General features: G+C 42.5%; 1 protein-coding gene across 1 annotated transcript in view; it reads right to left on the minus strand.

The window, feature by feature from the left end:
- Window positions 1-23,495, minus strand: part of Hacd2 (3-hydroxyacyl-CoA dehydratase 2) — a 92,483-nt gene extending 68,988 nt beyond the window's left edge. Inside the window, exons 1-3 of the mRNA XM_057765317.1 lie at window positions 23,279-23,495; window positions 19,826-19,943; window positions 2,702-2,720 (exon numbers count right to left, since the gene is read on the minus strand). Coding sequence (XP_057621300.1) covers window positions 2,702-2,720; window positions 19,826-19,943; window positions 23,279-23,433 — 292 coding nt within the window. The 5' untranslated portion in view covers window positions 23,434-23,495. The remainder of the gene's footprint in view (window positions 1-2,701; window positions 2,721-19,825; window positions 19,944-23,278) is intronic.
- Between the last annotated feature and the right edge of the window lie 1,619 nt (window positions 23,496-25,114).

Consider the following 25,114-nt stretch of genomic DNA (forward strand, 5'->3'; position numbering starts at 1 on the left):
GCTCACATTTCATCAAAGAATCTTCTTCTTAAAGCTGATGGAAACCATCACAGAAAGCCACAGCTAGTCAGCAGGCAGAGAAAAACTGACTCTGGGGTATCTAAAACACGTTAACACAACCCTTCCCCTAAGGAACGTTAAGGAAGAAGGGGCAGAAAGACAGCAAGAGCCAGAGGGTCAGAGGATCAGAGAGTCTGCTGCAAGACCGTGTCTTCTAGATCTGACAGGGAAGCCAAGCCCACGGAATCTCAATATGGCTGTTTAAACAAGAGCCGAGCAGGATAGGGAAAATCTTATGGGGTCCCATACCCAGATGAAGAGCTACAGGCAATTAGAGACTGCTGAGAGGGAAAATTGGTCTTCTCCAGATGAGCCCCTTAAATTGTTATCTAATCCCAAGTGGTCAGCATTAAAAATATATATGGATAAGCAGCACTAAACAGATTCAGCAGGTTGTATTAACATATTTACTTTCATATATGTGTATGATGTGTGTGTGTGTGTGTATATAAAATTAAAGAATGAGAGGCCATGAATTTGAAAGGGAGCAGAGGGAAAGGAATCATGAAAGGAGGAGGCAATGATATAATTATATTTTAATTTAAAAACTTTGGGTTTTGAGATTAGTTCTGTCTACATAGACCTGGCTGTCTTTAGAACTGACTCTGTAGACCAGACTGGTCTCAAACTCACAGGGATCAGCCTGCCTCTACCTCTAGGGCACTGGAATTAAAGGCGCCAGCTAACTAACTTTAAAAATGACTGGAGTTCAGATTCCCAAGAACGCATGAAGAATTTCAACTTATGATGGCAAGTGTTGTCAACCAGACAAGACCTAGAGAAGGGCCTCTTGGCATGCATAAAGCGGGTTATCTACCAACCCACTACAGGTGGCAGTAAAAGAAAGTCTGCTAAGCACAAGGATCCACTAATAGAAAAGAGAACATTTCTCTCCCTCCCTCCGATTCATACACACACACACACACACACCCCACCAATTGTAGGTACAATGTGACCAGCTGCTTCAAACTCCTCTGCTTTGATTTCCATGTAACTGTGAGCCGAAATAAACCCTTTCTCCTTAGCTTGCATTTGTCAGTGTATTTTGTCTCAGCATCAGCAAAGGAAAACTAAGATAATCTCAGCTCTTATATGGGGAGATGGGAAGAGGAAAAGACAGGAAATCCCTGGAAGCCTGGGGTCAGTTAGCTGGTGCATGCAGTGGTAAACAACAACAGACCCTGTCTCAAGCAAGGCAGAAGACCAGGACTCATAGTCGAGCTTGTCCTTTGACCTCCAGATGCATACTTGTATGTGTATACATTTACACACGACATGGCATAAGCAGCAGTGAGAAGGGGAAAGAACCTGCCACACACTTAGGTGACGGGACAAGGGGGAACTACCCAGGAGGAGGAAACTGCAGACTCAAAGGTTAGGCTCAACATTATAGTTTTGGCTCTTTGTTTAGACATGTAAGCATGGCTGGCCTGGAACTCACAGAGATCCTCTTCCTGCTGCCTCTTAAGTGCTGGGAATCATTATTTGTAAGATAAAGAACTCTGATCATTCTGTGAACTGTGAAAATAGAACCACAGACAATGCAAAGAACAATGACGAAGTCGGGAAGACCCATTGACAGAACAGGGTCCTTGAGAAAAAAGAAAGGCTTTGCAAGATTCACCCATGTATCAGGGGCCTCTTAAGAGCTCACAGCCTGCCGGGGGAGCAGTATCAACAAACAAGAGGCACATTATGCCACAGAATGGAGGACCCAAGTGGCATGGCTTCCCCGAACCATATCTGTAACTGCTCCCATTCTCCATTCCTGCTGTCTCAGGCAGCAGCTGGGACCCAGTCCCACCAGGAATTTGATAAGGCTTTTTTGTTTATTTTGTATGAATGAACAAATGAACCCACTGGTATTTACTCCCAGGGATAGAAATTTTAAAGAGGTGTAACAACTTATTTTAAGATAAGCAAAGTAATTTGGGACATTAAAACATTCAGACATTAATAAAAATAATACTATACATACAATAGTACACACGTCTACTTCAGCTGTCAGGTAAACTGAGCGGGTGACACTGGCTCGCAGCCTCAGGTCTCAAGTTTTCAGACTTTCGGTATATTTGAATAAATATCATCTGCACACTGTCCCTTTGCTTTATAAGGTTTGTCCACTTTCCGAAATTGACCTTTGTTTAATTATAGTTGTCTATCCATCCCATACTAGAAGCTATGCCTCAGAGTTCCACGGCAAAATGTGGTGCTCTCCCAATAAAAAGGAACCATTTGGCCAACCATGCACACGATCTACTTTCATTAGAACTCCTGTACATAGTGTTAAAACTATTATGCTTTACAATACACAGAACACCCATGTATGGGTCACAGGGGAATTCTCCAACGCCATGCTTAGAAAGGTGGGGGCGTCCCTATTTATTACTACTGTGTTCAGAAGGGGCGGTCCCTCCTAATCGACAGGAAAGGAGCTACAACAGATAATGTGTGTGGTGACAACATCTAAGCAATACTTTTTACATCAGAAAGCAAAACTACTTAAATGAGCAATTATATACATATTAATTAAATAATCTGAGTTTTAAGGACCAAACCAAGCCCATCATCTATGACTCTAAACAAGGCAAAATTTAATGCATTCAGAAGGTGTGTGTGTTGGGGGGGGGGTTCTACTTACCTATAGCACAATGTAAAATCTAGAGAGAAAAAAAAAGGGGGGAAGAAAATTAGTGAGGACCAATATTACAGCTTTATCTCACATAAATTACTCTTTCAGTTAAGAATAGAGCAGCAGTGGCCAGCAATACTTAACCCGAAAAAAACGAACATTCTACTTTTAAACCTTGCTACAGGCTATTTAACAAAATAAATCTTGTTACTAGTTTTGTTTGTTCATTTTAGTTTGTGTATCTCTGAGAGACTTTAAGACTTAATGGTCACACAGTGGCTGGATGGATGTCAACGACCTCTTTTATAACTCATCAGCTCACAAGTACAGCCCAGGCACAGCCTCTCCTGTGTCCTATAATGTGCAGAACAGAACTGTCACAGGCCACACAACGTGGCACCAGTAGCGCCTTTGTTGGCTGTCCTTGCCAAGCAGACCCTTCAATGCGGATATTCATTCTACAAAGCTCCATCCTCGGTCCCTCTCTCACCTCACTCAATGATCCCTGGTCTAATTTCTAGACTTGTCTCCCAGCTCCAGCTGCACTTTCCAAACCACCGTGGACATCTGCATGCACTACATCAGCATCTCAAAACGGCTATCTCAAGGAGGAACATCGCTTCCTTCCTCTCTCCATTACCCGAGACCACTGGGCTGCCAGTCTGTTGGACTAACGACTCCTCACCTCCAAGTCTCAACTGGCTTCCTATTCCTGCTGGTTTCCACTTCTAGCACCTGGACTGAGAATGCCATTTCCACCCCATCCCAATGACCTCCCAACTGGCCAATTGTGTCCTTCTAAATCCCTGTTGCTCCAAAGCTACTGAGAAACCCTGTCTCGAAAAACCAAAAAAAAAAAAAAAAAATCCCTGTTGCTTTAACACTGGTGATGACTGTCTTGATGCCAAGGATAAAATATGTTGCAGATCCTGGTATCACTTTTACAAAACCTCTCTAGCAGTTATTTATTTGATCCTGCTAGTCACCCTGACAGGTAGACAGGGCAGTTAGGGCAGTGGATGGGAACACCAGGACACAGCAGTAGCCTGGGCAAGAATCCACACCTTGGTTTTCTGTCTTCTCTGTTTTCTGCCACTATTTCTGAGTTCTGAGCCCCAGAGGCAAGACCATCACAAGACAGACTTTAGCTGAACTATCCCTGATCAGCTCTATGCTTAGAGACTACTTATTTCACTAACACCCCCAATCCCATGGAGAGCGCAGAGTAGAGGGAGAGAGCCTGGCTTTAAAAACTGAGCTATGCAAAAGTTCCTGCTACCCGAAAAGAGAAGAGAAAAATTTCCATCCATTAAGTCATGTTATCCCTTTCAAAAGACGCCCCGAAAATCTCAAATGTGTGACTATTACAAGAGAAGCTCAATCTCCTACTGCACAGCTTGGGAAAACCAGAGGACAAATCTAGATTAAAGTGAGGGCTGAAATGAAGGGCATGAATGAAGAGCAGCCTTTGAGGAGACAAAGCAGCGTGCATTCTCTTCATGTATGTGACAAGACATCCTGACTGCTCATTAAGGACAGGGCACTGAAGGAAAGATGACAGCAATTCGTGCTACCCTGTTTTCTAGGTCTCCATCCTTTCTCATCACACGTATTTTATAACGCCCCCTTCACCTTCCTAATGAAACTCACAGCTGACGTGACCTACTTACACAAAATTTTCAAAAACTATCCTAACTGATACACGAAGAAGAAATAAGAAGAAAATAATTTAATTAAAAATACATTATTTCAGTATATAAATGCTTTGGGACATAAATATGTAACAACAAGCAGATACAATATTAACTCATAATAAATAAATTTGGATTTAAAAATAAAATGTCCAGGACCAGAGAGACGGCTCAGCAGGTAAAGCCTTGCTGTGTAAGCCAGGCACCCATGCGAGGAGCCCATGGGAAGGTAGGTGGAGGGGCTGACTCCAGTGTTCCCTGTCTGCCACGATGTGCACTCCCATGCCCACACCCACATAATAATAAATAAAACTTAAAAAATAATAAGAATTTCAGATGCTACCCTGAGTAAGCATTAGCAAATACAAATAGAAGAGTCTAAACTAACATGAGAAACAAAACCATCATTAAGGTAAGTAGTGAGAGAAACACAGCAGAGTAGACAAATGTAATTCCATTTCAGATTAACCAGATCTTATTTACTTATAAAGTACAGCACAAAAGTTATCTTGTAGGTTATTCCAAGGAGTCAACTAAGAAAGTACAGAAAAATTATCCTTCTGAAATTCTGGGCCTAGTGTGCAAAATTTTCTTGCACACATATTCTTTAAGTAGTGAAAGGACCAAAAGATAAATTGAGAAAACAAACCATCACCACCTCAGCAAAAATGACCCATAGCACTTCAAGGGGCAACAGCGTACTTATGTGCTAGACTGGGGACACATTCAGAAAATTAAAACAGAGTTGGGAAAATAGCTCAGTCAGTAAAGTGCTCACAAGACATCCGAGTTCAGTCTCCAGAACTACACATAAATAAATCAATAAACAAATTAGGCTGGTAATCTAGTACTGATGAGAAGAAAGCCTCACCTACATGGCAAGTTCCAAATTAGTGAAAAAAAACAATTAAAAGGAACAACAATAAAACCACACAAGAATACCTAAGGTGTTATCTGGTTTCCAACTTCCATGTAGTTATATATACATACACAACCACACAAATAATAACAATAATAATTTTAAAGCCAAGTTATCTCAAAATAAAACTATTTCACAATTGAAATTTCTTTTTTCTTTTCTTTCTTTCTTTGGTTTTTCGAGACAGGGTATCTCTCTGCAGCTCCAGCTGTCCTAGCACTTACTTTGTAGACCAGGCTAGTCTCAAACTCAGAGATCTGTCTGCTTCTGCCTCCCAAGAGCTGGGATTAAAGGCATACGTAATCACTGCCCGGGCCTGAAATTTCTTATCATCACACAGATAACATGAAATATTATTAGTCTATATTAAAGAAGGTATTCCCACCTTATTTTATTGAGACAGGGTCTCATAGTATAGCCTTGGCTAGCCTGGAACTTGCTATGCAGACCAGGTTGGTCTTGAACTACAGAGATCATCCAGCATGCTGGGTTTAAAGGTGTGCACCACCCAGCCGGAGCTACCCCACTGATTTAATGCCTAAAATCTGAGTAGCAACCTTCAGTCCCCTGCTCCACATTTCTGGGCTGTCTCATTGCTCTTTAAGTAACAACACTAGCACTCTGAAGCCTTCTCTTCAAGTATGCAGGCTAGGAGTGCCAAAGCACTTCCAGACAACACAATGTGAGAGGGAACAGATTATTTTGAGGTAGTATCTTTATTTCATATTAGCTTTTTCCTTCAAATTGATGGTGTTAGCACACAGAATTCTAAAGGCAATCTCCCAAGATTACAGCTACCTGTCTATCCAAACACTGATCTAGATATTGTAGGATAGAAATTTTGCAAATATAATTAAAATGACAATTTATTTAATATTTATTTATTTATAGATAATACCTCACTCTGTAGCCCAGACTGGTCTGGAACTCACAATATAGCCACCTAGTCTAGAACTTATGGTAATCTTTCTGCCTCAGTTCTCTAATTGTGATTATAGGCATGGGCCACCGTACCTAAGTCAAGTGATCTTAGGGTACAGAGATGATTTTGGTAGATACAACCCAAACATAAGCACACTTTAAGAGTTTTCTAGCATGCATGTGACCTTGGGTTTGAGTCTCAGAACTGGAAAGAGAACAAGAGTCTTCTGTAGCAGGTTATCACAGGGAAGTTAAAGACACTCAAAAAACACGGATTCAACATAGCATGCTTGGAGGCTGAAGGGGCTGTGTGCAAGGACTGCAGTGTAAAGATATTTTGTTTGTAATCTAACAAATGAAGCGTGCCTGAAGATCAGAGGGCAGAACTAAGCCACTCGTTAGCCATACAGGCCAGGCAGTGGTGGCACAGCACATACCTTTAGGTACACACCTTTAATCCCAGCAGTAGGGAGACAGAGGCAGATGGATCTCTGTGAGCTCAAGGCCACTCTGGGCTATGCTGGACTGCAGATTGATCCAGTCTAAAAAGAGAAACAGAGCCGGGCAGGTGGCTCACACCTTTAATCCCAGTACTTGGGGGTCACACACCTTTAATCCCAGCACTAGGGAAGTGGAGACAGAAAGGAATATAGGTGGGCAGAGAGAGGAATAAAAGGCAGGAGGAGATAGAAGCTCAGATGCAGTCTGAGGATTCATAGAGATGGACGCAGTCTGAGCATGAAGTCTGAGGGTCTGTACAGACACAGTCTAAGGATTCAGTCTGAGGATTTGTAGAGATGGTATTGCCCCTTTGGTCTGAGCACTGGTAGAGGTAAAGAGCTCTAGTGGTTGATCACTCTGCTTTAAAGCTCTGATCTTCAGCATTAACTGACTCCGGGTTTTTATTATTTTTTTTTTCGGGTTTTTATTATTAAGACTACATTAGAATTAGAATTCATACTACACTGCAAAATAGTTCCTGAGTGACGAATGGCTGCCAGACAACAGCTAAGTAGGAAACAAGAACCCTGAGGACATCCTCTAGCCTCCCTGATACTTGATTTCAGTCTTGTGAGTCCCTGACCAGAGAATCCATGGGCTCTAGCTTCTAACTTACAGAACTAGGAACTAAGTGAGCGCTGCTGCAAACTGCTGACTGTATGGGGTGCAGCAGCCAAGCCTACAGCAATGCTCTAAGCCTGTTCTCTAACATCCTGTGGAGCTTTTTAGTATTAGTATATACTACAAGAGGTTAGGCTGGGGAGATGGGGGGAGCAGGCAGAACAAATCTTTATAGAGTTGGACTCTTTCACACACCACGGCATATCGAGTGAGCACTGTCCCGAGTGACTCTGACAATGAAAACACCCCTATAATTTCCCTACTCCTAGGACAGTGGTTCTCAACCTTCCTCATGCTGCAACTCTTTTTTTTTTTTTTTTTTTTTTTTTTTTTGGTTTTTCGAGACAGGATTTCTCTGTGGCTTTGGAGCCTGTCCTGGAACTAGTTCTGTAGACCAGGCTGGTCTCGAACTCACAGAGATCCACCTGCCTCTACCTCCCGAGTGCTAGGATTAAAGGCGTGCGCCACCATCGCCTGGCGCTGCAACTCTTTAATATAGTTCCTCAGGTTGTAGTGACTTCCGATCACAAGATTATTTTCGTTGCTACTTCAGAACTGTAATTTTGCTACTCTTATGAATTGTAATGTAAATATCTGTGTTTTCCAATGATCTTAAGTAATCCCTGTGAAAGGGTCATTCAACCTACAAGGGCGTTGCAACCCACAGGTTGAGAACCGCTGTGCTAAAAAGTGCCAGTGCTCTAGGATCCATAGAATAAATCACTGGACTAAAAGAAGCATACCTGTAAACTGAAGTTTCTGTCCCACTAGCTCAGTTGGGAGAGCTTGAGACTCTTAATCTCAGGGTCGTGGGTTTGAGCGCCACATTGGTGCCAGGATGTTGCTACAAATATTTTCCGCCCTGTTGGTCCCTCTGGACTGGGTTTTCTCAGCCTGCCTGTTCCCAAAGCTGCTTATAAAATATCACTCTGAGGCTTAATATTAATTACATACTCTTTGGCCTATTAGCTTAGGATTCTTATTAACTAACTCTTACATCTTAAATGAATCCATTTCTATTTCTTTTATATTTTACCACAAGGCTCATGGTTTGTTATCTCACATCTTGTTTCTTGGGCTGCTACATGGTGTCTGACTCCGCCTTCTTTCTCCCTACATTCAATTTAGTTTTCCCTCCTAGTTATATACTGCCCTGCCATAGGCCAAAGCAGTTTCTTTATTAACCAGTGGTAATAAAACATATTCACGGCATACTAAGGGGGATCCCACAACACATACCTCATAGGAATAACAGTAGAGAACTTGCCATACAAACTGCCTGTGAAAACACCATACAGTCTTCCCTCGAGAGTCCTTTCCATTGTGGGGATATGGCAGCCAGTCCTAACATGATGACACTGTGTAATTGCCTGCTAAATTACAGTGACACTGCCCCCAGAGTGCTCAGACCTGTGTAATAATTCACATTAATACGGTACCAGGAAACCCTTAAGGGCTGTTGACTTTTGCCCTGGAATGCCTGTGAGACCCCAGTGGCCTGAAGATGCTTTAAGAATAGGATAATGGTATTCCTGCTTTCTGCTTTGGAAACCTACTTAACACTCTGGGACTGGGATGACGTGGTCTTTTTATTACTATACAATGGGGAAAAGAAATAACTGGGGGAAGTAGAACAATTTTCTTGCCAAGCTATGAATTCCATAGATAACTGTAATGTACACCTTGCTATCCACCTTTATAAACCTCTTCTTTACCTCCATTTGGCATGGAATACTGTTTGGCTGTAAGGCCATTGTTTTTCTGCTAGCAGTAAGAATAAATTCACTTAATCTAAATTTGAGTTGAGTCTAAGTCTTTGGTCTTTCCCAGTGGATTCAAATGCTATAGTATCTACCTACCAAAATATACATTGATTTTGGTTTTAAATTTTAACTTCATTATTAAATGCCATCTTGTATAATGGCTATTTAAAAATGCCCTTTTGAAAAAGTTCCTATGATTTGAACTGAGGAAATTTTGTGAGTTATCAACAAACCTTTACAATTTCATTTAAAAATATTTTGTTATTTAATGTGCATGGATGTTTTGCCTGAAGGTATGTCTGTGTACTGCATGCACACCTGGTGCCAAAAGAGGGACCCAGACTCCCTGGAACTCTAGTTACAAATGACTGTCAGCCACCATGTGGTTGCAGGAAATCAAACCCAGGTCCTCTGGAAGAACAGTCAGTGCTCCTAACCACCGAACCATTTTAATTTCAGGTAAGGAAATAACAGTAAAACACCCACACAGAGTTTAACAAGTCTCAAGGTGACCAGGAACCCATGTGGGAGGATAAGAACCTGAGCAGACCAGCATGGGTCAGTGTGCGCCCTGCATCGACTGGCTGTGGCTGAGGAAGGTCAGCCCAGCAGTGCGCACCCCGCATCGACTGGCTGTGGCTGAGGAAGGTGAGTCTTTGGCAAGGGATGCAGTTGCTGTGGGCTCAGTCTCAAGAACAGAGAGAACTTTCACACATGACAAAATTCAGAGCTGGGTAACTTAATCGTGTCTACTATAGTTGTCTACACTGTGCAGTAGCCCATAATTAACTGTGTACATTAACTACAATTTGATTCAATTTGTAAAATAAAATACCATGTACAGATAATTTCATTTTGCTTTAAACCCATGCACATAACATGTAACCCTTTCCCCCAGTGCTGAGGACCAAATCCAGGGTCTCACATATGCTAAGTAGGTACTCTACCACTGAGCTACACTCCCAGCCTTAACATGTAGTCTCGAGGGACAGACACCAAAATGTGACGAGCAATTTTGAGGCATGGAGCATATGAACAATATGTACACTTCCTTCACCATCCTCCATCCAGTGAACATACACGGCATTTACTGTTAGAAGGAAGAACCTCTCTCTCCTCGGGTGGCCAAGAACAGATTTCTGCCAAATCCTACCAGTCATTCTCCACCTTTTAATTTATTTACCTCAGGAAAAGCGGATGACTCACCCTGGTGTCAAATTTGGAAGGAATAAACAGGGTGTGCTGAACTCAGTCTCACCCACAGTTTCCATAAAGTGCCTTATGTGGAAGGAGGCCCATGGGGCAGGGAGAGCCAGCAGGGTCCATGCGACCACTATGCGTGATACACATATGTGAAAATGTGTTATCTGTTATCTTCTACAATGAATGTGTTCATAAAAGTTCTTGAAAACAGAACCCTAGGTTCTCATGGATTCCTCCAGGCCAACCTGGCTGCTATCACCTGTGATGCGGTGTGTGAAGTCGCATCTGGGGTTCAGTGAGGGACGAAAGCATGCTTTCCAGTCCAGCCTTCACTACACAGGCTACTTGTAACATTCTCAGGCAACTCTTTCAAATGTTTAGAATCTAAGCAAAGAAACCAAAATGAAACATTTACTGATCACCTTCAGAGACACCAAATGTTTTTCCAAAATCCTTTTACATCCATGAAGGAGAAAACAAGTGAAATTTCCCTAATTGCCAATATTTTCTCATTGTTCTTAATTTCACCATCTTGTAGCACTATAGTGACTAATTATTTGCTTATCTTTCATTTTCTGAGAGTAAAGTGCTAAAGTTTCATGGAACTTAACATTGCGAAGTAATTTAATACAGTGTGTTCACTGCTCACAATAAATTGAGGCCCAAGAGAAAGAGGGTCACCGTGCGAATCAATGACAAAACTGTCTTAGATTTGTGTCTGCAGTGTTTGCGTACACAGCATGATGAATCTCAAGACTCCATTTTCACTTCTCAAGCACTTCTGCCAGCCTTTCTACACATTTTGATTCTCTGTTCAGATAAACATTTACTCATCAAATGATCTCCCATGTTCCTGCTAGAGACACACTGAACTCCCCAGTCTCTGCTTGTTGTGAAATCAGCTTTATCTTATGCTGATCTTCCTCTTGCCTTCTCTCCCTCCCTCCCCCTCTGCCTGCTCCTCTTTTGACTCAGTCCTACTACTTAGCCAAGGCTGGTCTCAAACTCCCAGGATTCCAGACTCAGCTGGGATTACAGTAATGTGCCACCATGCCCCTCTAGTCTCAGCTAGCTTTTCTTTTCTCTTTTTCTCTCCACCCACTCTTTTGTGGCAATGGAGTTGAAACCAGGGCCTCACATATGCTATGCAAGAGCATTTATTACGCTTTTTGTCTATCATCTTGTAAGTTTATAGTAATTCTGTCACACACAGTTTTTTAAAGATTTATTTATTTCTATTTTCTGTATATGAGTGTTTTGCCTCCATGTCTGTTTGTCTACCATGTGCATGCCTGGTGTTCACAGATGCCAGAAGGGGCATTAGATCACCTGGAATTGGAGTTAGACCGTTGTGAGCTAGGTGGATTGTGGGTGCTGGGATCCTGGATTCTCTAGAGGAACACTGAAGCCATCTCTGAAGCCCCTCCCATTCTCACTTTTCACTTTGATAGGCTCTGTACAGCAAACGCAGATCTCAGGTACGTTTCCATGATCCCAAGCTCTCAAGTTGAGGCTTCAAGACTGAACCTATGAACTACCTCAGCTATTGCGTTCCTTATTCAAAACGGTTTTAATCCTACTTTCCTCACCAATCCTGCTTTTTCGCATATGTTATTACATATGTTATTATATATAATTATTGTCTTTCAAGAGTCATATAAAGAGGTACACAAATGTATACAAAACACGGAAAGTAGAAGAGGATAGCTCTTACTCAGCACCCCTGCACTCCTCACAGAGAGCACTGGCAATGGCAATGCCCTTCGAGCCTTTCTCCATCAGAAAACACTCACGTCTCTCAGCAGTTAGTCTCATTGCTCTAGAGTTATGTGATGTAACGTTTACAGCACGTCAGCCCCTTTACTCAGTCACCACCTTCCTACTTCGCTCTGTTCTGGCAGAATCGGAACCAAGTCATGGAATTCCAGGGGTCACTCGGCAATCTGGATCATGGTCTACCTATTCTGGGCTGGGCAGATGCCACTAGTCATAATACCTACCAAAATGGAAACGAAATTTAAAACTTGTTCTCAGTCCCACCAGCCATGTCTCCAGGGCTCCACAACCATGTGATTAGTGGCTACTGCACTGGGCAATACAGATCTGGGACATTATTAAGCAGACAGTTTAAACACACATAGCTAAAGTCTTTATTATTTATGTAACAGCTAAACGCACTTTGGTTCTCTTCCCAAGTCTGTTGCTTCTGGAGGTGTTAGGATACCCCACCTATAGGAAATAGTGCTATCTCCTTAAGGGCCTTCTGCTCTCGGCCAGCATCACGTGGATTTTGTTTCCTGGGAAGGTCCAAGTCTAAGGCCCTAGCTCGCCTTATTTCATTTCCAAGTTTCTTTTCTTCTAGGAATTAAGATCTTTGATATAAGTTTAAGAACTTAAAGAGAAATCCAAAAAGAGGAAGAATGTTTTTCCTGGCAGAAGTACTCCTCTGTGGTGTGCTATAAACTGTCAAAATTTTTTCTTCACGATGACTTTGAATTACACTTTCCAATTTTTCCTGTTTCTTTGGGTAGCCTTATTATTCTTTTAAAGGTTTTATGCCTTCATTCAGTTCTATGGACGCACTGGTTTTAACACTAGTGGTTAGTTCAACGGCTCCACGTCTTCACAGACTGGGCCTCTAGTACCATGCACCCACTAGCCAGTCCAATATACCGCATCCATTGTGCCAGGCAGCCTGTGCAATGTTCTCTTTAGGCCTTAAATGGTGAACTCTGCAAAGTTCTCAATGGCTTCTGTTCTCATCTGCTTTACCTGGGTTGCTCTATGACTGGGACTGACTGTCTCGTGGTCATTGCCTGTGTCACCACCGTCTCTTTCCTGGGCTGCTCTATGACTGGGACTGACTGTCTCGTGGTTATTGCCTGTGTCACCACCGTCTCTTTCCTGCGCTACAGTCACTATCAATAGATTTAGTTTTGGGGATTTGGGATTTGTTTTTTAATTTTAGCACATTCTGTTCTAAAATCATTAGCTTTCTCAGTTCTGTGAGCACTGTATTATTTAACTTCTACTTGCTTGAGTTGTCAAGCAATGACACCTGTGTGGGTGGGTCTTCTTTCCTACAGACTCCCTCTTCCTGTCAAATGTTGTGACACTTCTTATATCCAGGCTCGTTTTCTCCCATCCAGTTCTCACATAGTTTCTGAAGCTGGTTTTTCTGGGCTTTGTTGTTCAACAAGTTTGTACTAGATGTCTCCACCTGACTGGCTCTGCTAGCCCTCCTCTTAAAAGCAATCTTTAGAATAGAGGGAATCTAACAAGTGCATGTAGATTGGTTCAAATGGCCCTTAAGACATAAAACTTATTGGAAAACCAACAGGTTCCCACAAAAAACAAAAATAAAACAAAACCAAAAAAAAACCCCTGGCCTTTTGTGAACCATCCCCACACCAGTTCACAGAAGCAAGCCTGACACGTAGTGTGCCTGGAGCATACAGCTCTATTAGTAAAACCTTGACACTAACACAGGAAGTAGGCAAGATTTGAGCCACAGGGCCAGGGGCGTGAGCTGGGAGCCTTTTTCTTAAAGACATATGGAATAAGAGTGCCCTCTATCTAAAAAGCATTCAAAACCATCTCCTACTCCATCCTTCAGATGGAGTAGGCAAGAAGACTCTGACTAGATACAGAGGTGGAGCAAGAATTGCTACCCCAGGGTTACAAGATCAGGCAGAAGTTGTCTGCGGTCCTCACAGCCCTCCAGAACTAAGTCTGTCACTTCGAATCCAGCAATAGGAAAGCTCTAGAAAAAGGTAAGAAATGAGCCTGCATATTTCTCCGTATCATCGATAAGGGCTCTGCACAGGAGAAGATCTGGAGGGCAGTGGGACATAAAAGAGTTGTTGTGGGCCACTGGGCCAGAAGGACAGAGGCAGACAAATGAGGTACATAGCAACCTCCATGGTTTGTACCAACAAGCCTGTGCAAACAAGCTCATCCTGCTGAAGATCTCACTTTCAGTCCTGGGCCACAGTCAACATGCACTCCTATTTTAACCAAACACATGCAGGAATCCAACTTTACTCAGAAGTCATTTTAAACTGCCATTCTGGCCCAGTCTACAGGTGCAGGTCTACAGTCCTTACTCCTGAAAATGAGACAGCTGGGCCTCGAGTTCACCGCATGGCTGGACTATAAAGGGTTTTTTTTTTGTTGGTTTTTTTTTTTTTTTTTTTTTTTGGTTTTTCGAGACAGGGTTTCTCTGTAGCTTTGGTGCCCGTCCCGGAACTAGCTTTTGTAGACCAGGCTGGCCTCGAACGCCCAGAGATCCACCTGCCTCTGCCTCCTGAGTGCTGGGATTAAAGGCGTGCGCCACCACCGCCCAGCTATAAAAGGAGTTTAAGGGCAGCCTGGGCAACTTAAAGACACTATCTCAAAAATGAAAGGTTTTTTTTTTTTCTGAACTATGTATTATTAGTGGGGGGCACATATGTGTAGAGGTCAGAGGACAGTGGGGGCACATATGTGTGGAGTCAGAGGACAGTGGGGGCACATATGTGTGGAGGTCAGAGGACAGCTCTGTGGAGTTAATTCTCTTCTTCCATCATGTGGGTTCCAGGGAATGAGCTCAAGTGCCCAGGCTTGTGCAGCAAATGCTTTACCCAATGAGCCTTCTTGCCTGTCCAATAAAAGGTTTTTGTTTGTTTTTTAAGGGAGGGCTAGAGACATAACACAGTAGTACAGTGTTTATTTACCTAGCATGATGAAATGCTAGGTTCAACCCCAGTCCCAAAACCAAAGCAAGATGAAAAAAACAAACTACCATGACTGTAACATCAACCAACTATTTGTTTGTGTACAAGGAGTTGAACCTAGGACTCTACCACACACTACATCCTCAGCCTAATGTTCAATCTCTGCTCAGAGAACTAGAAAAAGTCTGCCTTATCAATGACTATCACAAAACAAAGCAAAAGTGAGAAGAAGCTGACCCACAGCACATTTAGACAAATAGCATTTTAAACCAAGATACGATTTACAAGATGACAAAATTCACCCCTAAGAAGTGTACGATTCAGTGATCTTGTTCAGTACAGGCACAAAGTTGTAAGTCAGTGTCATTACTGACACTAGAACATTTTTATCCCTTTAAAAGGAAACCCTCTTCCCATTAACAGTCAATCCTCTGCCTCTACAGACTGGTGCCCTAAACATTTTGCAAAGGAGTCACATTATCTGTTAACCTTTTGTGTCTGCCTTCTTTTTACACAGTGTGTTTTCATGGTTCAGCCAGGGTGGACATGCCACCAATTCGTGTTTCTGGTAAATACACATCACATTTTGTTATCTATGAGTAGCATTTTAAAAAATATGTTGGTGCTGCTTATATTAATTAGCACAGATTCAAGATTTGACCCAAGGTACAACATATATTTGTGTACTGATCTTTGGGTCTATATTACTGATTATTAACATTTTACACTGGTCAACTTATAAATCACATTATAGCCAGATACGGTAGTGTGTGTTTATAGGTCTAGTGCTTTGGAAGGCTACAACAGAGGATTGCTTAAACCCACAATGGGGAGACCAGCCTGGAAAATATGGGGAAACATCCTCACTTAAATCCTAAAGCAAAACTCATAGATAAATAAGATATTAACTATTACATGTAATAATATATATTATCACATATTATACATAATAAAATACAAGATATTTTCATTTTGCTGAGGGTCTTGTGAAAAGTTTAGTAAAACACTTCCCGCCTTTATCTGGAATCTTACTCTAAAGACTGTCCCTTTCCTCCTGTCTTTCTGGGTAATCACTACAGTCTCAATCCCTGTCTACAGAGGTGACCAGTCCAGGATGCACAACTGATTCAACTGCATCTATTAGCTCCTCACTACAAACACAGACCAAGACTCTGCTTCTAGCCAGCTGTTCTCATTTTGGTTGGGAGAGCTACATTAGGAGACTGTTACTGTCAGCTGGCACACAGAAACAGAAAACTAGTCTGCAGGCAGGGAATGGTTTGGACACCACTCAGAGAATAGCAGACGCAAGCGATGGAGCATCAACACCTGAGCGACTCTGGTGTTCCTACGGCCCAGCTACATTCCTGCCTTGGACTTTATAAAGTACTTCTAGTAAGTTCCTCTTGATGACTTAGGAGGTTCCTATGATCTCCAGCCAACAGCCTTTCTACAATTACCTACCCAACAAGACTGTAGGCTCCTATTTTTTTTCCTGTAGAGTGACTCCCAGGCCTTGTGCGTGCTGGGTGAGTATACTGCCACAAAGCCCCTCCCCAGGCCTTAAGTTAGTTCCTTTTTAGTAAGGGTTCAATTTTCACAGTATTCATTAACCAAACACTTAATACCTGTAGAATAATTTGGAAATTTATCCATTAAAAAATACTCAAATGTTCTTGGATAAGTAGGTTTCTATCAATCTTACTAAAATTCCTTACCACTGGGTTGGCAGCACAGCCCAGTGTTAAATTAGCCTGGTATGTGTGTGCAAGGTTGTGGGTTCACCCCGAGTACCCCACCTCCACACAAAAAAACACCAATATCGTGTACCACCAGTTCAATGTATCCATTGTGCAAAAATAAACAAATAAATCTCTTCAGAAAGTAGATTATTTTGAGTTTTGTTTTCATACCACATCACTGCATGACCATTTGGGCTTGCTTAGTAAATGCTTCTAAGCCTTTTATATATTCCTAAGAAGAGTTGAAATTTCTTAGGAACAAACTTCTATTTTCTTTTAAGCCAAAATTCCCAAAGGCCCCACTGAAGAACATCTGTCAGCACACAAGTAAATGAGCAGCTAACTTATCCAGATTAATTTTCTCATCCTGTTAATGGAACACAGTGTAATTAACCAAGCTGCACACACCTAGCGAGTATACTAGTTTGCTGTGTATGTGATAAAGCCCTTCCTAAGCACGGCACGTAAGTGTGTTTGTGCGGGCGCTCTCCACAGCCACTACAGACCTCCATGCGGTCACCTGTTTGTTTTTAGAAGTCACTGCCTCATCACACACAGTTCTTTTTACTATCTCTTCCTTTCTGAGGGGTGGGTAGCTCAAAAGACTTTTCCATTTTAGGGCAGAATCTTTTCCTAAAACCAAATCCAGGACTTGTCATGTAATGAGATTTTAGTGGAGATTGACAAAGACAAAGCAAAAAAAAGATTAAATTAATTTCTTAAATTCCTATTAAAAATTCAACAGAGATGAACAGGCCGACCATCCTTCAAAGTCTTAAGACTTGGCTCTGGAGTGAATTCTGTAATGCACCATTTAATTTACTTACCTTCCCTAAGACATATTTACATTTTTAAAATTATATTTGTACATTACAAAATCTTCAAGGAAATCCCTTTAAAATCACAGATGTGTTTAACCCTGAGTAACCCCTCCTATGTCAAGCACTGAGGCAGTTCCTGATGGCCCTGATCTCAGATGTGCTTCTCTGTAACTGAGGGAACTGTGTGACAAGGTGACGAGAGACTACGGTAAGTACTACTTATCTCTTCCCCATTTCAGGAAACCCCAGCTCCAGGCTTAAAATGACTCAGACCAGAGTCTGTAGTGGAACAGAATATTAGCTTAACTATACAAAGATGCGCTGCATTTGTGCTGCACAACTGTTTGCCTATGTAAAGATGTGTCGCATTTGTTTATGCTGCCTTTATTTAACTATGTAAAGGTGTGTTGCTATTTCACTTTGCCTGCCTAAGGCACCTGACTGGTTAAAAAAAAAAAACCTGAACAGCCAATAGCTAAGCAGAGGAGGGGGCAGGCAGGGGCTGGCAGGCAGTCAGCCACAGAGAAATGCAGAAAAGCAGGATGGACAGTATGTAAACAGATAAGGTAAATGAGCCTTGGGGCAGCACATAAATGAACAGAAATGGCTAATTTAAAAGAAAAAAAAATAGCTAGAAACAAGCCTAAGCTAAGACCGAGCATTCCTAATTAATAATAAATCTCCATGTCATGATTTGGGGACTGGCAGTCCAAGAAAGTCTACTATAAGAATCTGTTGGTTTTCTTGGACTCAAACTGTTTGGGCAGGAAAAAACTAGAAATCGGCTTTAGCCTAACTCTTTTCCAAATCAAAAAGGTGAACAAGGGATAAAAGACGAATCCACAGCCCAGCTGGAGTAGGTGTTCAGGGGATGCTCAAGTCACCACAGCATCCCTGCAGGTACAAAGTTGAGAGTGCTTACTTTAAAGCAGTGGCAAAAGCTACGACCTTCTGCTTTTAAAAGTTAGTGGGAGACCTAGAGATCTTAAAACGTCTTTCCCTAGTTTGTGTTTTAAATATCATGCTGGGTTTGCCCTGGAGAATGCGGGAAATAAAACTGAGCATGTCTTCTATACTACCAAAGGTTTTCACTACAGTAACTATGTAGCTTTTGATTTGTATGACCCTATTTAACCTCAGCCCCTCTTTCCACTACCAAAATCTATAATCCATTGGCCAGACGAGCAGGCACACACTCTAAGCCTGCTGATCAAGTTGGTATAAATAGGGCCAAACAGAATCCTTCCTAGAACTATATCTGAAACAGCCACTCAGAAAAACTAAGCCTTCCCACCACATAAAGGATGTCCACAGTAGCAGAGCCTAAGAGAAACAGAGTTCTAATGTCAAATCACTGGTTCTCAGTCCCGATCTGCTTCCCTTCATCTTATAAGTTAACATTTTGTCTTTTTAAAACATTATTTTACTAACTTATTTTTATGAGTGTTTTTCCACATGTATTACTGATGCCCTTCGGGGTCAAAAGAGGGCATCAGATTACCTGGAACTAGAGTTACAGAGATGTGATCCACCATGTGGGGGCTGGGGATCGAACTCAGGTCTTCTGGGAGAGCAGTCAGGACTCTTAATTGCTGGGCCATCCCTCCAGCCCAAAACTTTGTATATCTATCAGCTTCAGACCAAAAGATTCCTTTATTCTTAAAAATCTTTGAGTTGGATTTTTTTTTCTGTCAGATCTAACTCAAAAATCCAATTATAGTTATAACCCAAACTACATTGATTTTGCAAAGAGGATCAAGATAAGCACAGCACCACCAGCTTCACTGAGAATCTCTACTGTCTGTCCTTCAAAGCCTTAGTTAATTGTTTTAAATTTGGACAGGTTCTGCTGTGTCTCCCATCTACCATTAATACACCCGCCAGCACTCACCATTCCTGCTGTAACAATCCCTGTTATACGGGCCCTGAAAGTGTGAGTTTGTCAACACTTCACAAGGGCATTCCTAGAATTTCTCAAAATCTTAGCATAAGCTTATGTCACTTGATTTCCTATAAAAGCTGGATAAAAAATATATTCCAAGCAATACATTAAGTGGAATTTTAATTTTTTTAGAATTTCAAAGACTGTTGAGGCGCTGCTTTCATGAAACAAAATTTCTACATTTTGTTTGCAAAATCCAACAAGAACAGGGCGATTTCAATATATTTTATCATAATAACAGTATGTTTCCTACTTTATAGCATTTGAAATTAGCGACAAAAATCTCAACCATACCTCCAGTAAGGCTCCTGTCTGGAAGAATTTCAAAGGCTTTTCTATTGAGTAATAAAGACTGTGGTAGCTGCCCTTAGCCAGGTATGCTCTCACAAACCCAACTGCTATCACCAGCCACCTAGGAAAAAAGAGAGAGCGCAATTAGGAAAGAGAACAAAGAGTAAGGTAGAAGATAATAAAAAGATATAGTAAAAGCACAAAGCACAGGTTTAAAAAAAAAAAACAAAACCAAACAACAAAACCAAAAAACGATTCTAGATTTATCAAATGTTATGGTTTGACTCTAATAGTGGTTCTCAACCAGTGGATCAAGACTCCTTTGGGGGGTCAAATAACCCATTCGCAGGGATCACCTAAAACTAATGGAAAACACAGGTATCCATTACGATTCGTAACGATAGCAAAATTACAGTTTGAATTAGCAATAAAAATAATTTTATGGCTGGGGTTCACCACAACATGAGGAATTGTATTAAAGGGTCCCAGCATCAGGAAGGCTGAGAGCCACTGGTCTATGTGAAGGGCACAGTCCCCAGAGTAACACTCTTGGGAGGAGGCCAACCTTTAAGACATGAGACCTAGTGAGAAGTCTTTATGTCACTGGGGACATGCCCTGAAAAAGGACTGTGAGATCCCGATCCTTTTTACTGTTTTGTGGCATGGTCGTGAGGTGAACAGTTTTATTCCTGATTTATCAATTGACCAACACAAGGAGATCCTTCAGTTGTGGGATGGACCCTCCACAACTGTGCGCCCAAACAAAACTTCCTTCCTTGCAAGTGAATTATTTCAAGTGTGGTATAAAAGTGATGGGCACACTGACTGTAACTCACAAAGGCCAAGTTGTAGCACAGATAAGTGTTACACCACCTACAGCACATTGTTAAAATAAAATTACATGGTGGCACCTCACTCATCTGGAACTTGACTCTTCGGTAAATATGTCTGCTGAGAACAAGGTCAATATAAATGGAATAAGCTAAGATGGTCTTTGTGCAGCTAAATCAGATCCCAGAAAGTCTAAAGGGAAACAAAGGGTTCAATTTTAATCATTTTGTGCTGTTAAAGTATCTTTAATAATAATATTAAGACTGGAAAATATTTCAAACTATTTTCACAAGAGTCTCAGTGGGACATGCCCATCTCTCTTATCTAAATTATCAAGAAATATAAATAAAAGTTGCCTTTGAAAAAGAATAGTTTTAAATTTCCCAAAACCAAATGAGAAGAGAGATCAATAGGCTTATTGATTAGAATAACATGAAACAAGAAAGCGCAGGAACATGCAGCTGTGAACATTATCATTCTGCTCAACTTTCCTTCTCAAAAATAAACATCAGGCCCTGGTATTCCTTGTTAAATTCCATAATGAAGCAAAAGTAACTCGGTCATTAAGGCACATCTCAGAGAGAACAGTAGAATTTAACTAAATTGACACACTCTATACCTACAAACTATCACAGAAGGACATTAAATAAGGGTTTAGAATAGAAGAAATGAGTTCCTTACTGGTAGAACTGGCCAGACGCCTGTTATAAATTCATGCTCAGGTTTGAGATAAGAGTGAGATCTTAAACCAGGAAGAGAAGTTGGGATTTTGAGAGGGAAGTTATGCCTGGTTTAAGATCTCACTCTTATCTCAAGCTCATCACCCAGAAAAACATGTTCCTTCTTCCTCAGAGAAGCAATGCAATGCTTCTATTAACACCTTTGCTAGTACAGGAATTTTACACACGAGCATACAGAGATCCCTGAATAGTCTCCTTAAAAAAAAAAAATCACTCTAACTGATCTGGGGAAATTTATGTGAAAGACAACTTGGATCTGCAATAGTTTTTCACTAACCTGAATTTAGATTCAGGGATTCTGAGAACTTGTATGGTTTTATGCAAGTTACAACTTCTTAAAGTCTATGTTTCTTTTTTTCTTTCTTTCCTTTTTTTTTTTTTTTTCAGGACAGAGTATCTCTGTGTAGCCCTGGCTGGCCTTGAACTCAGAGACAGACAGTGCCCAGCTTGAGCCTATGTTTTAACACCCCCATTTCTAATCTAACAATAAGCCTACCACCCTCCCAGCCTATTTCTTCATTCAAAGGCAACATACTAACTATAAATCTATAACATTTGTGTAAGTGTATAGTAGCATGTGCTAATAACAACATCTGAAGGAGATACAAAATTAGCTGATTTAAAAGTAAGGTGATCTGGGTGGAACAGCACTGGATGTATGTCTTTGTGTACATTTTAAAATTTGAATCCTGCCGATCTATCTCTTACTCTATAAAACAATTAAAGCTGAACTTTCAATATTACAGTCCATAATTCTCTTCTCTATATTTGAAAGTTTTACCTAAAAATTAGCCGGAGATGGAGCATGCCTTTTAATCCCAGCAGTCGGGAGGCAGAGGCAGGCAAATCTCTGTGAATTCAGGGCCACCCTGGTCTACAAGAGCTAGTTCCAAGACAGGCTCCAAAACTACAGAGAAACTCGGTCTCGAAAAACCAAAAAGGAAAAAAGAAGAAGAAATTGTTGGGGAAAATGGCTACAGTCCTAGGGATATAGCTCAGGTGGAGTGCATGCAAGCTGGCCCTAGGTTCAATCCCAGGACCACTAAACAAACAAACGAAGGCATGCTAGGGAATCAAGAGGGGTGGCACAGAGGACTGAGACAGGAGGATCACAAGTTCCGGACCAGGCAAGACTACGTAATGAGCTCTAGTCTTAAAAAACAGGGAAAAGGGAAGGGGAAAGAAGTAAGGGAAAGTAAGAAAATGTGCTTTACAACTTAGAAATTGTCTAACAAATCACATTGGGATCCACCTCACCAAAGCCACCGGATTGCGAAACTGGATTCACCTAGCCAGTTCCCCTCACTGAAAAAAGCAGAGGCCCAGAGACAGCAGCAGATTCGGAGTTGCACGGCAAGTTGTGTGAGAACTAGAAGTAAAACCCTGCTATTATTAAGGGGCAGACCGAAAGAGGGGAAAGTCCTTTCAAGGGTCGATTCATTCCCAGCCTCAACTTGGCCCAGTCCTCCCTAGAAAGTCTAAATCCGTCCATCGGACAGCTCCGACTTGGGTGGCTGGTCAGAAACTTTGAACGCGTTCCCACTCCCTCCGAGATGCAAAGCTCTGCCAGGATTTTGAAAATGACCGCTGAAATGAATGATCGCCGCGGCCAGCGCCGCTTCCACGCCGGGGCTCGTGACCGGCCGACCGGCAGGGCTGGCCTCCGCTCCGCTTCCCTCCGCCCCGAGCCGCACCTGTGGCCGCCCCGGCGAGGCCCCGGCCGGGCAACCCCGGGCCAGCCTTCCCCGCGCTCCACCGAGCCCGCACCAAGCGAGCATCGCGGCGGCCCCGGGGGCGGGTTCCCACTCCTGGCCGCGCGCGCGGACCGCACGGCGGCCGGCCGCAGAGCTCGCTCCCCGCCTTCCCGAGCTCGCCCCAGCCTCACCCGGCCGTCATCACCACATTGTAGATGACCAGGTACGCCGTGGCCACGGGCCCGGGGCCCTTCTTCTTCCGCGGGCCGCTGCCTTCGCCGCCTCCGGCTCGGCCACTGCCGCCCCCATTCCCCTTGGTCGCCGCAGTCGCCGCCACTGCCGCCATGTCAAGCGCCCGCAGCCCGCTCTGCTCGCTCGCCGGCGCGCGTGCACCTCAGCCCCGACCGGGTGCTGCGAGGGGGCGGAGGGAGGGACGGGGAGGAGGCGGGGCCGAGGCGCGGGGCGGAGCCGGGACAGCGCCCACGGGGGCCGCCATCTTGGATGAGGGCAAATAAACGCCCCAGAAGCTCCCGCCTGTCGGCTCGTCTCCGTAACCGCCGCCAGCTTGGGTGGGGGTCATTCCCTCCCCACTTCCGGCACGCTGCCCGTGTCGGCGTCCAGTGCTATGTTGCCATGTTTGATTAGGTTCATGTGAACCTGGGGCTCACATGTCAGGCCTGGCCCTACACACAGATGGATGATTTGTCTCAGGCCATTCTCTATCTTATAACCATTTCTTCCTGCTGGATCCAAATGATACACCCTGGTCCATGTTTCTTCTCTGAGCCTCTCCCAGGTGCCATGTCTTCACCCCTGTACACAATTGCCCAAGTAGCTTGTCATTTTAGATTAGGGCGATTGACGTCAGTTAAGCTTCCCACCCTGTCAAAAGAGCAGAAGGAGCCAGTATTTTTGCCGCATGCATGTTTTTCTTCAAACTGTAGCCAAGTTAGGGAGCCAGCCTTCAGTTGTGTCTTCCTTGTCTTTTGATTTTTAATTAACCTGAACTGTACAGTGGAGACTCCGAACTCGCCAAGTTAGGCAGTTCGTCTCCATTCATTGCCCTGATTCTTGTGAAGGAGGATTAAGGTGATTCAGTGTTTAGTTGAGAACCATGTGTGGTATAAAGAGTTGTTTATACCCACAGGGTCTTAGCTTGGTGGAAAACTCTCCTACTGAGTTAAAACAGAAACAATTTCTGGAAGCTGCTTTTGTCTGCTGACCCCACTCCTTTTTTCTAGGTGTTTCTTCATTAAAGTACCTTGCTATCAGTGTTCATGCAACCAAGCATCTCCTTAAATAAGTCACTATATAATGTAATAAAATATGCATTGATTCCATGACGTGTTTATGGAGCATCTACAAGGTTGTATTGGAGCTTATCACACTAACGGAAAGAGACAAAAGTCTTCAGTCTCCCAGAGAGTACACAGAAGGAACCAGGTATAAATAAATAATCATTAGTTGGTAAAAGTAGTATAAATTAGAAAATTATTACATGATGATGGTGATTTAGGACAGTTTAATGATAATTGAAGAAACAAATGCTCAATTCTCAGAATATTTTAGAGTTTGTAAAATGTCTAGATAGAACATTAGATTCTAATGGAAGGCAAAAGAGACATTGGGACAACTTGGAAGAGTAAGTTGTAAAGAAAGAAGTGACTTTTAAGGCAGAAGTCAGGACTTTTATGTTCAGTGTGAAATCCAAGTGCAGATTTTGGATAATTAAATTTCGACTCTGAGGTTAAGGAAAACTTGAAGGCGAGAGAGAGAGAGAGAGAGAGAGAGAGAGAGAGAGAGAGAGAGAGAGAGAGAGAGAGAGATTTGAGAGCATCAGGAGGATTATAGGATTTAAAATCACAAAGCCCCCAAAATTGAGAGGTAGAAACTGAGAAACTGTTGAATTCTCATCCTTTACTGCTCTCTAAGATTGTAAAGACATTCTATGACCTTGATTTTCCTGACTTCTGTAAAGAACAAGTCAGGGAGGAGGGAGCAGGCTTGGTTTTCAGTATACACATGGT

Source organism: Chionomys nivalis, chromosome 3 (genome assembly GCF_950005125.1).
Source record: "Chionomys nivalis chromosome 3, mChiNiv1.1, whole genome shotgun sequence".
Lineage (NCBI taxonomy): Eukaryota > Metazoa > Chordata > Mammalia > Rodentia > Cricetidae > Chionomys > Chionomys nivalis.